Source organism: Triturus cristatus, chromosome 7, assembly GCF_964204655.1.
Source record: "Triturus cristatus chromosome 7, aTriCri1.1, whole genome shotgun sequence".
Lineage (NCBI taxonomy): Eukaryota > Metazoa > Chordata > Amphibia > Caudata > Salamandridae > Triturus > Triturus cristatus.
The window spans coordinates 571,761,463-571,777,968 of NC_140590.1; the positions used below are offsets into that span (position 1 = coordinate 571,761,463).

The 16,506-nt window shown below is 53.3% G+C and overlaps 1 protein-coding gene across 2 annotated transcripts in view; it reads left to right on the forward strand.

Annotated features, from left to right (window-relative positions):
* MYCBPAP (MYCBP associated protein) overlaps positions 1 to 16,506 on the forward strand; it is an 835,305-nt gene that overhangs the window by 312,394 nt on the left and 506,405 nt on the right. For both annotated transcript variants that reach the window (XM_085617113.1, XM_085617114.1), the window contains exon 9: positions 14,864 to 14,979. In XM_085617113.1, the coding sequence (XP_085473239.1) occupies positions 14,864 to 14,979 (116 nt within the window). The remainder of the gene's footprint in view (positions 1 to 14,863; positions 14,980 to 16,506) is intronic.

Consider the following 16,506-nt stretch of genomic DNA (forward strand, 5'->3'; position numbering starts at 1 on the left):
TCCGAAAGGAAGAACAACACGTCATCGGCATATAGGGCAATGCGATCCGAGAGGCCATGTTCCCACTCAAACCCTGTGTATTGCGCATCCATACGAACCCAGGAGGCCAGCGGTTCCATGGCTAAGGCAAATAGGTAAGGCGACAAGGTACAGCCCTGTCGTGTCCCCCGGTGTACCGGGAATCTTGCCGAGGTCACCCCTGCCACCCGAACCGAGGCCGTAAGATCCGCATACAGAAGCGTTAAATAGGATAAGAAGCGTGGCCCCAGGTTTAGACGTTGCAGCAAGGCAAAGAGATAGCGCCAACTAAGAGAGTCAAAAGCTCTATCTATGTCGGCCAAAAGGAGAGCTGCCCGAGCCTCTCGCCGCTGGACCGCAGCAATCGCCACATGTGCACGCCGGATATTGTGACGCGTTGCCCTATGTGGCATAAACCCGGCTTGGTCCGGGTGGACCAGGGTATGGATATATGGCAAGAGCCTATTGGCCAGGGCCTTGGCAAGAATCTTCGCCTCCACATTAAGAAGGGAAATCGGCCGATAGGAGGCATATTGTTCAGGAGGACGGCCCGGCTTATGGAATACGACAATCTCTGCATGCCGCCAGTCGGCCGGCAAAACCCCCCGCTCACAGGCATCCTCCACCACCGCATGATAATGGGGCCCCAGTTGCATAAAGTATTTTCTGAAGAACTCACTCGGGAACCCGTTCGGGCCCGGTACCTTCCCTAGGGACAAGCTCCCCAATGCCGTCCCCAACTCATCCACCGTCAGCGGTCGGTCCAAGTCTGCACGCGCCTCATCCGAAAGGGCTCTAGAGGGAAGATCATCGAGGAACCGATCTACAAGCCCCCCGGGTATGGTCTTCCGTGATCCGTACAACTCCGCATAATAGGCTGCAAAGCTTTCCGCCAAGGCGCGGGGGTCTGTTAACACGCGCCCCTCTCCATCTGTGATCCCCGGGTGGGTCTGTGATTGATGCTGCCCCTGACACAGCCTATAAAGCATTGTGCCCGATTTGTCGCCCCACTGATAAACCCGGCTCCTCGTGCGGTACCACCTGACTCCCCTCGGCTTCGACTCTCAAGTTCCCTAATCTCGCCCTCCGCCCGGACCAATCCCGCATCACGCGCTCGGCGGGCCACCACACTATATGAGATGTCAACCCCACGCAGCGTAGGTTTCCAAGCTTCCCATAAGATATCAACTCCTGACACTGAGCCCACATTCCGAGCCCAGTAAAGATCCAGAGCCTCCGTCATGCAGGCACAGTAGTCTTCCTGCTGAAGATGCCAACCCGAAAGGCACCAGCGAAATTGCCCACTGACCCCCCCGAGCCGCATACGAAGCGAGACCGGGGAATGATCCGATGAACCACGTGGGAGGATATCCGCCTCCACCCCGGCCCCTGAAAGGAAAATTTCATCTAGCCGAGAAAATGACCCATGAACGGCAGAGAGGTAGGTATACGCCCGTGTGTTCCCATGAAGCCGCCGCCACGCATCCACCCAATTAAGACCGTCAGCCAACGCCTGTAGTTTGGTTGGTCGATCGTCGCCTCGCGCACCACTCCCCGAACAGCGATCCCGGGACACCACCATAACATCATTCCAGTCACCGCCCACTATACCTGCTGCTCATACAGTCATGATCTTTTCAGGCAGGGTCCATGATAATGGGGGTGGGGCATAGACACTCCGGAAAATCACTACTTCCGCCCCAATCTTTCCTTGAACAAAGATATACCGCCCTTGCGTATCCGCCCATAAGCACGTGTGTGTATATCGGACCCGCTTGTGAATGAGTATGGCCACACCACGGGAACCCCTGGTGAACCCAGAATGAAAGACCTGCAGGTACCCGTATCTCTGAAGACAGGGAGCCTTAGTACCCAGGAGATGTTTCTTGCAAAAGTAGTACATCCGCCGACGACCGCTTGGCATACTGCAGGACTGCCCCCGTTTAATCTTGTCAAGCAGGCCTCTAACGTTCCAACTCAAGACTCGGAGTTCCGCAGGTCTCCCATCGACCCTAGTAGCTATATCTGCCATGATCAGTCAATGTAGTCCACTGAACCCATCCAGAAGCATCCCAATTCCATTCATCTCTGGCATCTTCCACAGGTGTGTGCGGTCCAACAAACCCCATAACCCCAACAACAACAATTCCAACCTACTCCAACCCCCCACCCCATACCTCAAAACAACTGAAGTACCTGTTGCGGTGGATAGCATCGCCAGACCCCAACCTTGGATCTCCAACCCTCCACCAATGGATCCCCAAACACAACCCCACCAACAAGTCGCAGGTGACTACCCCGCTCGCACGATGCTACAGCGGCACCTGCCCGTTACGTACTCACCCAACCCAGGACCCCCCCCTCTCCACACACATCATCAATTACAACACAGAGTCTACAATGTGATAGAGTCCCCCGCCAATACGGCCACTGCAATCAGGGAGTGGAAGGTGGACGCCCAGCAGCTCCCCCAGCTCCAGGCCGCACTCCCCCAGATTTGGAGCGGCGGCGCGACCTGGACCGCCGGACCCGTCTCGTCTTCTGCCGACAGCCAGTCTTAGACGCCTCATCATGCGAGGAAGTAGAGTCTCTGCCGGGGGGGGAGTGTGACAGCGAAGTTGCACAGTTTCATCCGTCCATTTAAACACCTCCTCGGGCGTGTCAAAGAACAATGTCCGGGATTTATATATCACCCGCAACCGAGCCGGGAACAGCAAGGCGTAGGAGAGCTGGAGTTCCCGCAGCCGGGTCTTAGCCACCAGGAAGGATTGACGCTGCTGTTGGACCAACCTCGTATAGTCCGGGAAGATACGAATGCGGGAATTTTCAAATTGGAGTGGTTCCTTTGCCCTGGCATGCCGGAGGATGACGTCTCGGTCATGGTAATTAAGGACCCTGGTGATCACCGGTCGCGGTCGGGCTCCCACTGGCGGTTTTTGGACCAGCGCTCTATGCGCCTGCTCCACCACGAAGCAGCCGAAAAGAGCGTCAGGGGGGAGCCAGGACACCAACCACTCCGTCAGGAAACGCTCCATGTTGGTACCTTCGCATCCTTCCGGAAATCCTACGAAGCGCAGGTTATTGCGGCGAGCCCTCCCTTCCGCATCCTCGACTTGGCCCACTAAGTTCTTATGGGAAGATTCCAGGGCCGCCATCTGTTTTTTCAGCGTCGCCACGTCGTCCTCCACACCCGAGACCCTAGTCTCGGCCTCCGTGATGCGGGCCACGGCGTTCCGCAAGTCCTGTCGCAGCAATGTTACGTCGGAGCCCACCGCACCAATCTTCGCGTCCAACATGTCCCTGGACTGGGTAATGGCCGCCAGCAGGGCTGCGTTGTCCGGAGCTGCCGAGGTCGCACCCCCGGCCGGGCCCGGGCCCGTAAACTTGTCGATAGGCCCCTGTTTGGCCGGCGCCCCACCAGCTCTATCCTTGGTCATGCTGCGATCGTCTCTCACCCCCCGTGCCTGGGCACAGACCCGGGGGCCCCCGGCCACAGAGTCCGGACCAAGACCAAGAGTTTGCTGCCCCCACTCCAGGCGCACTGAGAAGCGTCCGCCAGGTCCCCGAAACACAGCCAAGAAAGGAGGCCCCCGGCGGGGCGAATGAAGGCCAAAACAAACTGCAGTCCCCGGAGTGTGGCTCACCTTCCGCAGCGCACTGCCGGCCCCTTTGCCACCACGCACCACCAATAAGACCCTCCTCGACCGTTGCGACCCGAAATGGCCGCCGAGAACCCGGGCTCTCACTCAAAGCACTTCTAGGAGGGCGGCAAGCGGAAGCGGGGAAAACACCAGTCCAGAGCCTCCGTTGCGGGCCCCGTACAGCTACGCCATCCGGGGCCCGGCCCCACCAGCCTTGACGTTCTGATCCGCCGCCATGTACCCCCTCCACCACCACCACCACGCGGCCCGAAATGGCCGCCGAGCCCCCGGCCCACCAACAGCTGCAGGGGGGGGGGAAACCGTCCGCCGTCGATGGCCACTCACCGCTACTCCCGCGGCACTGCTCTCCGCACCCCCGCCGGGGTATCTGCTGGGCAGCGCCACTCCCGCTGTCTTCCGGATCCAATCCCAGGGAGCCCCGACCTCCGGGCTCCCAGTGCACCTCCACGAGGATCCACCTAGGCCAGCGCTCGCCGCCCCTGTCCGGCGGATGACCGCAGCTCCCGGCTCTCCACGTCCACCACTCCGTCCGACGGGACGACCTCCTCCGCTGCCCAAATGGAGGCCGCGGCTTCTGAGGCGCGGCAGGCCCAGGCCCCGCTCTCTCTCCCGGTGCCGTCCCACAGACTCCGGGAGACGCTGGGGTGCCACCGGATGCTGCCACCAGTGGCCACGCACCCCTACCGCTACAGGGGAGAGCCCTGGGTCGGGCAAAAGGATCAATAGAAGGATAGTTATCGGCGGGCTGGACGGAGCCGAGCTAAGGCGCGTCCGCCATGCTAGCCGGCCAAGCCACGCCCCCCTTGACCTCCCTTTTGGCCAATTCAGCATATTCTAACGTGACCTCCTTGATTGCTGCTATCGTTTGAGCGCAGGGCAGGGTCTCATAGTCCCGCTCAAGAGCATGCAACTTGTCTTCCAGTTTGCTAAGCTGTCCTTGCAAATCCTGTACAATACCAGCAGACATGCTAATGCACTTTCCACGGATAGTGGCCTTGAAGGCCTCCCAGAGGGTCGATGCGTTGTCCACTGAACCCTTGTTGTCCTCAAAGTATTATGTAATAGCATCATGAATGGTCGTGGCGTAAAGAGAATCGAGGAGATCCTCTGTACGGTGACACCATGTGAAAGCACAACGTGTGATGCAGGGGAGGTATAAGGACACGAGCACAGGGCTGTGATGGGAGAGAGTGTAAGGTAACCCAGCAGTGTTGTAGACCCACACACCTGCTGTCTCACTCAGCAGCCAATAGTCTAGTCGAGACCAACTGTTGTGGGCAGTGGAAACATGCGTGCCTTCTCGCACCTCTGGGTTCAGCTGTCTCCAAACATCTATTAAGCCCAATTCAGCCATTCCATCATTAATAATTTGGGCCGCCTTAGGTGAGTGACCCCCCTGCCGCTTGCCTTATCTTTCCCCGGATCAAGATGTGTGTTAAAATCACCCTGCCATAATATCACAGCATTGGGCCAGGAACGCAGTTTGGAGATGACTCGTTCGAAAAAGCCCGGGTCATAAGTGTTCACAATGGTGATAAGAATGTAAGAATGCCTGCTAATTTCCCATGTACTATAGCAAAATGCCCAGCATCATCAATACAGGCGTGGAGCTCAGTGAAGGGAAGATGTTTTTTATCTAGTGTGAGGACACCACGGGAGTAGGAGGACGCTATGCGATAACCCGCCCACTGTGACCCAGTTCGACCATCGGATTGGGGTGTGAGGTGCACTTCCTCTAATAAGGCGATAGCGACTTCATGTCTGTCCAGAAACGCCAAGACCTGTCTAATCTTTTTCGGAGTAATGAGCCCCCGTACGTTCCAAGTGAGGCAGTTAACTACAGTGTGGTCAGGATGTGATGCAGAAACAGAGCATAACATGAGCATGACAATGCAGTGCAATACAAAATCACATATACTGTAATCATAGGTTGATCGTAAAAGTAGCCACGGAACAAAACCCCCCCAACACCCCCCCACCCACTTCAGCAGCCCCAACATGCCAAAGCCATCCCAAACCTTCCAATATGCACTTTGAGTTACGGCCCAAGGGGGAAAACAGTAGCGGGGAACACCCATAGGGGGACGCAGGAACACAACATCCTTCCCAGTGTAGTGGGAGGTGGCCGAGAAGTTTCAGTGATGTTGCCTGGAAAGCAATATGTAATAATACAATAAACGGAGAGAGAGAGCCCTCATATTAGGATACAGGTTTACAATAGAAGTAAGAGCATTATATTAGGACCAGGTCCAGTGAGTGCCACCCGGCACAATATGCAGTTTTTACACAGCACCGAGAAAAAAATTGGGAACAATATTACAGGAAAGACGCTTTCTAGCCAAAGGAGAGCACAATGAGGAGGCAAAATGCAGTTTACAACTCACAAATCCAGACACCGGCGTCAATTGTTCACCACTGCATCTGTGCAGCTGCCATCGCTCCCCGCCGCTGCAGTGGGGGAGCGGCTGCGCCTGGTCAAAGTCTTCGCAAAGTCCATGGCTGCCTTGGGAGTAGTGAAGATCCGGGGTCTCCCATTATCATCAATGCGCAGCCGCGCAGGATAGAGCATTGCATAAGACACCTTAGCGGATATGAGGATTTTTTTAACAGGTAGGTATTCTCGACGAGCTTCTTGTACCACCGTTGTGCAGTCCGGATAGAAGGCAAGCGTATTACCCTTGTGTGTGACATCCCCTCTTTCACGAGCCAGTCGAAGGATGGTATCACGGTTTCTATAATTTAACATACGGGCTATGATGGGGCATTGCGATGCGCCATGTGGAGGGCGAGCAGCCAGGGATCTGTGAGCCATTTTGAGAAATGTTCAGCGCCGAAGATATCGCAAAGTAATTTCTCAAGATATGTCTCGAGGCGGCCTGTATTCGTGGATTCTGGCAAACCAGTAAGGCGCACATTGCTGTGCCTTGATCTAGCTTCCAAATCTTCATTTCTTGCTTGAATTACAGCTAGCACCTTCTCCATGGAAGCCGTCTTCGTGGTCACCTGCTGCAGGCCATCCTCCGCATCCAAAATACATGTTTCTGCCTCCATAAGCCGAAGCGCATTCTTGTCTAGTTTCTGCGACATACGGAGATTCAGATTGTCGATCTTTCCATCAATGGATTGGAGACTTGATTGAACAGCGAGGAGAGTTGTGTCTATGTTGGACAGCCGGTCGCTAGGGCCATCGAGCTTCGAGTCCAAAGCCCCCTGTTGGGACGTCTTGGTGGACCGGCGAGGCTCAAAGTTGAGAGGCGGCTGAGTGTGCTCTGATTTCCCCATGGCAGCACACCCCGAACGTATAACAAGCAGTACAGGAGGCGATCAGTGCCGTAAACACGTCTGCCCGCAACACCCGCAGGTGTGTCGTAGGTGATGACCAGCAGGGGCCGAGCCAGTAAACTGTGGGAGATCTATACAGGCAGCAGGGAGAGCCCACCAGTGCGCCCAGTGATCACCGGCGCCCCTAGAGATGATCCACAGGCGTGGGCTGGAAGCCAGACCCAACCCCGGCCCTCAGAGGTTGACAGAGTCTATGGCTGGGCCGCGTAGCCAAAGGTGGAATTACAGCAGATCTCAGGGGGCAGGAGGCAAAGTACAGCAGTGCCTGAGGCCGGCACAACCGCCAACGTCGTGTTGGAGAGGAAATGGACAGTGCGGTGAGGTCGTGCAGACAGACAGGGCAGGGCGTAGGTCTCAGCCTCCCGCAGCCTCAGCGGTCCGCGGATATAGTAACCTGATGGTAAGTCCGGCCTCAGCACATGCAGTATGCGCATGTAGATGTAGTAACATGTAGCAACCTGATGGTAGGTCAGGCCTCAGCGCATATAGTAGCATGTAGTAGCACAGCAGACAGTCGTAGGAGGTTGGAGGTATCTCAGCCCCCAGGCTGGAGCACACCAGATAAGCGAGTGCAAATGGGCGGCGCGGTCAGGAGCAACTGCAGCAGGATGCTCCAGCGCCAGTCTGCAGGCAGGGAGCCCACGGGCTCATTGAGATGAGTGAACCGGTGGTGTACAGGCGTGTAGGCCGCAGCAAACGGCGATGAAGCCCGATAGGTGAGGGGGAGGCACACACCACAAGCCGCGCCCAGAGCTACTGCCACCAGTCAGCGGGACTTAGCAGGCGCGCCGCCACAAACCAACCACTGGGACCCTGAAGTCACAGCGGGAAAGTGGCAGCCACAGCAGCCCGTGATCTGAGTGCCACATGGGGCCCGGTAGAAAAGGCCGCGGTTCCGGTGGCCGATGCGACCGTCTCCGGCACCTGACCCAACCAGCGCCGGCCACGTAGCCCCCACAACAGTGGGCCACCAGTGACACCCCCTACCCTCTCGGATTGGGCCGCAGCTAGGGCCGCGCCTCACTCACCGCCGCCAGAGTCCGCTCCGGGCCGCCATGTTGGTGTTGCAGGCCTGAAAGTTCAATGGCTCCGCTCTCAGTCCACTTCGCACAGCAGGGGCAACCCAGGGCACCTAAATGTAGCCCTCACACTCTGCCACTGGACCTCTTTGTGTGAGGGGTCGATGTCGCCAGGAAACCAGGGTAATAGTCGGATGTTCGTCCCAGTCTGCGGAGCTGCTCTACGGAGTGGCCATTTTGCGTTGCGCCCTCTAGCCCCCCCCAGTGTCGGAATGAAATAAGCAAACCAGTACAGGGGCCAGATCCTGGGCAAAGGATTTATAAAAATCGGCCGGGAATTCATCCTCCCCTGATGCTTTCCCTGAACTGAGGCCTGCTATGGACTTAAGAACCTCTTTTATGTGAGTGTCCACATCCAGATTAGACGTCTCCAGGAGTGGGAGGGACATCACTGGGACATCCTTCTCATAGTATCTGGCCGCTTCTGGGTCTAAGTCTGCACTGCAAAGCTCATTATAGAAGGACTCAAACCTGCCCGCTAAGTCTTCGTCTGAATGTAAAACCTCACCCTGAATGGCTCTACTTTCACCCATACGTTTAGCGGCCATCAGTGCTCGAAGCAGAGTCGTCAGGAGTTTCCCGGCTTTATTACCTCCAGCATAGTAACGCTGTTTGATCCGTAGGAGCGAATACTCTGTCCGGTCATAATCAAGGGCTTTCAGCTGCTTTCTAGCAGCATTAAGCAGTCTCCTGACCTGAACGGTTCCAGTTCTACAATGGACCCCCGCCAGTTCCTTTACTTGCAATTCAATTTGTTCCCTTTTCTCTTTTCTATCTTTGTTACCTCTGCTCTTATTGCTATAAATCGCCCTCGGATTACGGCTTTTAGTGCATCCCATAGAATGGCGGTGGAGGATACCCCCTCCTTGTTAGTCTCAAGGTACGCCTTAATTATCCCCCATATATCTTTGATGTTGGCATCATATTCGAGCAGTTTATGATTAAGTCTCCACTGTTTGTGGCCCCGGGGACGCCCTGGAATGAATAATTCCAGTCTTATTGGAGAATGGTCCGATAGGGCAGCAGTCCCTATCGAAGCATCTCTGGTGGCCCTAGTTGCTTTCGGGGATGTTAAAAACCAGTCAATACGGGCATACGTTTGGTGAGAAGCTGAAAAACATGTGTATTCCCTGGCTGTTGGGTTTAACATCCTCCACACATCCGTCAGACCCAAGTCATTCAATCTCTGCCTCATGTAATTGGAAAGCGCCCCAGTGTGTCCCTGTCTTTGTATGGATCGGTCCCACTGCGCATTGTGTGCTATGTTAAAATCCCCCCCATGACCAGATCTTCATCTTGGGACTCCAGGATAGTATTCAAGGTGTCACTGAGGAACATCTCCTGGCTCTCATTTGGGCTGTATATGGATGCAATGGTAGATGTGTGGTTCTCTACTTCTACTCTCACAGCTAACGCTCTGCCCGACACTTCGGCCTGTATGCCTACTACCTTGCCCTGGAAATGTGTTGCAAACAGGACCGCTACCCCAGCCTTCTTATCCCCCGAGGAGGAGAAGTATTGCCTGTCAAACCACCTGGAGCGAAGATGCTTCCAGTCAGCTCGCAGCAAATGAGTCTCTTGTAACAGGCAAATATCACTACCAGTCTCCCACGGGAGTGCTAACAGCGCCCGTCTCTTCAATATTGAGGCTCAAAATGTTAACTTTAATTGTCGGCATAGGATCTAATGGGTGACTCAAAACCGTTGATGGGACCGGGCGACAACTGTGTCCGCCAACTTTCCCGTAGCCTTGCCCCCTCCCTCAGCCACCCCTCCCCGTGTCCCGCCTCGGTCAAGACCATCCCGACTACACACTCTCTGCAGTGGTTGAGAGGACGTACCCCCTGCCTGGCGAAATAAGAAAGGATAGATAGGGAAGAGAGAATCAGAAAGATTAAACAGGAAAATGAAGAGCGCCAACCATTCGGCTTTGATCGTTCTATCGTGCATGGGTCCATGTGTACGGTAGTCAGTCATCTCATCGACTGGGTGGAGCCCGGCTCGCCGGGCCCGGTTTCCTTCATCCCTGGACCGGCTTCGTGGGTTCTATTGCAGGAGAAGAGTGTGTCTGTAGATTCTACTCTCCGACGACCTGGTTATCACCTACCCCTTCACGGCTCTGGAGCTGTCGGGGCAGTGCCTCTCTTTCTTTCTGGCTTTCGGTGGCGGTGGGCTTAAAAGGTTTCTCCCGTCTGTTCCCTCTTCGCTCTCCTGATTTTAGCGTGCCGAGCATAGCAGCGCCCTGTATTGTGGATCTCGGAGTGTCATCCTCTTCCAGCTCCAGGCCAAGCACCTCCTGTGCTTCTTTGAGTGAACGTACAGAGCGTGTCTCTTTGTCCCAGACAAAGGATCGTCAAAAGGGGTGACCCCACCGATAGCGAATTCCCTTGTTGCGTAGAAAAGCTGTTGAAATGAGAGGAGGCATGTGAGGATGTCCAGCTGTTGTCCCGGGTCTCTGGCCGGGTGCCCGGCGGTGTGTGTGCAGTCCAGGACAATTTCTTTATCCCCCAATTGCGGCGCAACGTGTTTGAAGGATCTGATCACCCAGTCCTTCAGCTTACCACCATCTGTGAGCAAAGGCACTCCCTTAATGCGAATGTTGGATCTCCAGGAATTATTTTCTAGGTCTTTGAGATGGAGGTACAACTCCTCGTTTCGATCTTTGAGTTCCAACAACTCCCAGGTTTGCTTGGTGATCTCCTCCTCCCGTCGGTCTCCGTTCCATTCCAGGGAGTCCACTCAGTCCCCAAGTTCCTGCATCTCAGCCCTAATCTGCTCAATGTCCAAGGTGACATCCTGTCTCAGGCCCGCAAAACCCTCTCTGAGGGCCCCAAAAAGCTGCTCCAGAAAGCCATGGGTGACTGGCTCTTCTGCCTGCCCTCCCGGGGGATCACTATCTTTCTCCTGCCCTTGGGACCCCTGCTGCTCTGCCTCTTTGGTGCCAGGTTTCTGTAGGAGGTCCTTAATTGTTGGATCCTTTTTCCCTCGGTAGACAGTCATCTTTGCAGGACCCTGTCTCTTCTCTACCTGCAGTAACACCCTCAGGGACGCCTTCCTTAGCTCTCTAGGTCTCTGGGGGATCTGCAGCCTGGCAAAGTGGATCCTTATTACTGCTTTTTGGGGGCACTTCACCGTCCCTCCGCTTGCGGGGTGTCGCCCAGTGTTGCGGCGTCACTGTGGGCTCAGTCTATGGTAACCAGTTCTGCATTAATTCATCGTGTACCTGCCAGGGTGGGAATAGCTCTACTCTTGTCCGGCTTTCAGTGGCTATGGGGTGACACAGATCCCTCTCATCTCCGTCCACCCTGGCCTCCCTCCTTCGATCCAGGCCCAGCCTCACCTCTTGCCTGCTCAATGCTCCTTAATGTCTGGGGGCCTTCTGCTGTCCTGATCTGCCACCCTAGGTACTGGGTGGTGGCCTCGGGGTCCACCCTCGTCTCGCAGGCCTGTTGACAGCATGTCCTCCCTGCTGCGTGTTGCCCATGCACTCTGTTGTGCTCTCACTTAGAGGAGTAGGTCGCCCCCTTCACCGCCACCCTCCAGGTTGAGAGCCGATCTCGAACCTGCCCCCGGCCCGCTGTTTAACTAGGCCCTTAGGCTGCGGGGTGCCCCAGAGCTCTCTCCGCCGTCCCACCCTGTCGCAGCCCTTCTGAGTCTTCGTGCTCCTTCCATCCAGCAGTTGGGCCCCTCACCTCAATATCGGCGGTACCGCAGCACCCACCTGTGCAGAATCGCCAATAATATTGGGGTTTGTCCTCTGCTCCCCGCAACCGCCGGGGAGTATCGGTGGGGACGCTGGTGACTGGTGTAGGCCTACCGGCCCGGCAGCAACGCAGCTCTCTCTCTCCCAGCGGCCCAACTGCGGGTGGAGCGCCGGACTCTGACTCTGACTCGGTGCCCTCCTGAGTATTAATGAACGAGAGGCGTGTATTTTGGATTATTCATTCCATGAACGAGGGTCTTCTACAAGATACATAGTTATTTGAAAAAGGCTTTTCTTTCTTTCTATTGCTGCAACTACATTTTTTAACCAATATAAAACTATATGCCACATTTACATTTAAGTGCCATCTGGCAAAATGGCCGCTGGGTAAGGAGCTCTTCCGGAGGGCTCCTGGGATAAGGGATCGCCATCGGCGTAAATCCCTGGAAATCCGACCCATCGCACTGCAGACTTGAACCACGATCGCTTGCTTTTACTTACGATACAGAGTCTTCCCACGACCTCAAACCCCACTTGGTGGTTCCTGGGCTTTGTGGAGGACCAGAGCATTGCTGACTGGGATATACTGCAGGTATCGCCCCAAGGATGCAGTGCCGGAATGGACTTCTGTGATCTTAACCATAGACCATACACGGCTGGTCCTGGATGCTGTTCACCGGCTTCTGGTAAGAGGGTGCAACGTGACGGCCGGGACCGGCTGCTGGTGCAAAGCTCTGGCAGTGCTCTTGGCGCTGTGATTGACTTTAGCGGTCTTCCTCAGCCTCCGTCCGACGGGAGGAATCGGTAATGGGCTGAAGCCTCCTCAGTCGGGCCTCTCGGAGGGCATCCCTACTTACAGAGAACCTCTGGGATAACCAGAAGGAACAGCACCACGCTTTTGCCATGAACCGATGGGCTCCTGCACCGCATCGGTCACTGAGCATAGCTGCGCTGCTCCCACCATCGCGCAGACAAGCAGCAATTTCTACCTACTTACGATGTGAATGGAGAACTTGAGTGCCAGGCTTGAGTGGCGGAATGTCAAGAGCACCTTTTGAAGTGGAGTACTGGCTCAAACAGAGAGCTCGCTGCCAGTTTTTTTACTGAGTTTACAAGCAGCCACCGAGACCATCGGAGAACACTATGCCTGGACCCTCAAAATGGCGGACGTCATATCGCTACTTCAGGCAACACGCGACTCCCGCAAGTGGCATGCAAGACCACCGACCCTCAGACCCTTACCTGCATGCAGCTAACCTTCCTGAACACCAGCCACTTACCACGTCCTACTCGGCGTAGCCAGAGGGCAGACCCTGTTGTATGCTATCTCCCTCTGCCTGACCCTAAGTTGGCTGCCACCTACGAGGCTTAGATTCCACAGAATAAGAAGCCTAAACTGAGTTTGCTCAACACGCATGGCCACAAAATCTACTGTAAATGGATACGCCAGGATATTGCACACAGGGCTCTATAATTTTCTATTCACTTGGCTAACCCCTCCTGGGATGATCTGTGCAGGGGAATACCCCTTCGACTCCAATATGGCAGAAACACCCGATCGATCGCATCTCCTCTAGACCAGTAGTACATCTATTTCCTGCTCCAAGCAGCTGTTTTTTATAAGGAAATCCATCTGTATTCCTCTGCTCAAGGTACTATATGTTTGCGATTGTAGCATTGTTCTCGCCATCCACGACGTTCGGTCCCGATATTCTGCCTGTCCCTGCCTGACTCCATTATGGTGGCCGCAACTTCCCCATTCGTACCTCTTCTGCATTTAACTCACTGCAACTATCTGACTCGTGTGCAATACGGAACACTAGCTAACAACACTCCCTCATTAATGGTCCCTTGATCAGTTACAACTTCCCTATTGCTCACTTTGTCTGCGTTTGTTGAGGCAGCCGAGTGCTCTTCAGTCAAGATGGCGCCACACTTTACATATGGCAGTCTTTCCAACAGCATCTGATGCACTGTGTTAACGGAATACCACAAAGGTAACCCAGCATGCCATCAAACTGCTGTGTCCTGAAAGTCTTGTAGCTGCTCCTGAATTTGTAATCATTTGTTGCGGCTACACTTTGTCCCTCTACATACATTACACCCCTCTGAGTGAGACATTACCACTACTTACATTGCTAGGGAACATTTTTCTTTTGACATCACCAGTGATCCCTCCCTACATCCTCTGACCTGGGGGCAAGCTGGAGGACGAGGCAAACGACACCTCCCAGTTACACTGGGACTGATGCCTTCCTTGGAACTACGACCATACCCAACAGGTTGAAACTAAAACTGTTTTTACTTACCGCAGAACCCAAGTACCCTTGGCCACTGCCCGGTGGAGGTGTCCTATGCAGCTATAGAGGAGTCTGGCTCTGGGTTTCCCCCTCGACCGTCACCTACCCAGCCGGAAATCGGACATTGTTTTTCACGGTTCTTCACTGTTTTATCGGTCTCTCTCTTACTGCTTTGTTCCCCCTTGAGTACTTTCCCCCTTCAGGTCTTCTTGACTCTGTCTCCTTTCTTCTCCCCTGTTTACAATTTCCCCCACTACCTTCCATTCCCCATTAGACGTGTGTCTTGGATATGCTACGCGCTAATATCTTATATTATTGTGTAAGATCACGTTTTTCTCCTAAGCATATACTGGTAACTGCAACTGTAACTGATGTAACAATGTTCTGAAACATTGTCCATTCTCATGTAAAGCCCTCTGATACCTCCGGGTCTAGCCAGCGCTATATAAAACTTTTCAAATAAATAAAATAAATAAATCTATGACTAGAAATTACTGTTACATTAGATTTAAATCAGATTATGGAATTCTGATTTATCAATTGATTTTCAGGTTTAACGTATAATAATGGTTCTAACCTAGAGCAGAAAGTGAGAACCTAGACCAATTTTTAAATGAATCCTGAAAGAGGTTTTAATTGCCCAGCAGAGAAGTCTCTAACAAGGATCTCTGTGACCGCTCGTTTGGGCTGTGGTACTCTGGGCAGAAACTTTAGTTAGTCTTAGTAACATGATAACACCCTTTACTTTTGTTTTCATAGGAAATTGAAGGCTTGGAAGTTATTGGCAAGGGGCGTCCTTACACTTCCACGTCTGTATGGAATCATTGTCTACATGAGCAAAAGGAGGAATTGCCACAGAATGAAAAAGAAAACTTGTAAGTATCAGAGACCATTGGCCAAATACCAGAAAGCAATGGGAACAAAGGATGTTGAGCCAAGAGACACCAATCACTCTGATTAGTTTTAGGAGTTGCACATAATGGGGCACCTATTGGTTTGCCACAATCTTGGTACAGGAGAGGCTTTTGGGAACCTGCAGTGGATCTGTAAGCCTTCTGTAACACATTGTGTATAGAGCACGCCAGAGTTACACATAATGGGACAAACATTCTTCAGTTAGTTGCTTTTAGTACCTCACTGGCAGGTTCACTCGATTCCAGCTGCATTTACAGGGTCTGTTACTGAACATGTGCCTACTCTGGCACTGACGTCTGCTCTGGCTCAAATGTCCACGCCTGTTTTTTCTGTGCCAGCACCGACTCCAACTCCACTAGTGCCGGTCGATGATTGGATCCTTATACTGATCTCTTATCCCGAATTGAAATCGACCCAATCTAGGCCTTTGTCATGCTTTTAAATCACAAAGTTGCAACAGGTAGTTATACATCTGGATGGCAATTCAGTACCTCTGCCCCAATTCACGCTATTTTTAGTTTTGATTCAGGCCCAGTGCAAGAAGTACTCTTTGTCCCTCAAGACACTGATGATGAGGAGAATGGGGACAGGCTCTTCAACCTCCTCCACTATTCTGAGGATTCGTCATATACAGACTTACAAAATGGCAGTGAAATGGAGCTAGACATGGCAGCTGGGCCACCAATGAATGATAGTACTTTGTTTGCTGAAGTGGCTTGCAGGACAACTAAGGCACTTGAACTGCAGTATCCCTCTGTGGAGAAGTAGACAAATGTATTGATTGAGATTCTTCAGCCAGTGTCTGTTTTATCTGAGCTGTTGATTGCCAATGAATGGAGCCTTTTTGGATTCCCCTCGGGCTATGTGGTCTAAACCATTCTCATGCCAACCAGTCAGTTGACCTGTGGATGTGAATGCTTTCTTCTTTCTAGTATAGCACTCAGATCTATAAATGGTTTGGCTTACAGGAAGATACACCCTTACACTGTGGTACATGGCAAGTGACATCTTTCCGGCTGTAGCAGAGAACCTCAGTACCTCACCTGCAGAAACAATACATGATAGTCTTGATAATGGTCTGGATATAGCCAAGTATGTGCTCCGAGTGGGTATGGACACTAAAGACTACGTTGGAAAAGCTATAGTACCAGCGTTGTGCTCAGAAGGTATTACTTTTCTGGTGAAGTGCAAGCTATTTTAATGGGCATGCCTTTCGATGATTCCTGACTATTTAGGGGAAAAGCTGATTCAGCAGTAGAATGATTCGAAGATAGTCATGCCACAGCTTGATCTTTGAGATTCTTGGTGTCAGTTAAGCATTTTTCTCATCAATACAGAAAATTCTGAGGTTTTTGCAGAGGGCTAACTTATTGTCAATGCCAGCCCTACCTGCATGTACCACAACAATCTGTCGAGTCTCTTTGATGCCTCAGATATGGTGCCGGCAGAAGCCTTTGAGACCAGTAGGGACAGTAGTACTACAATTC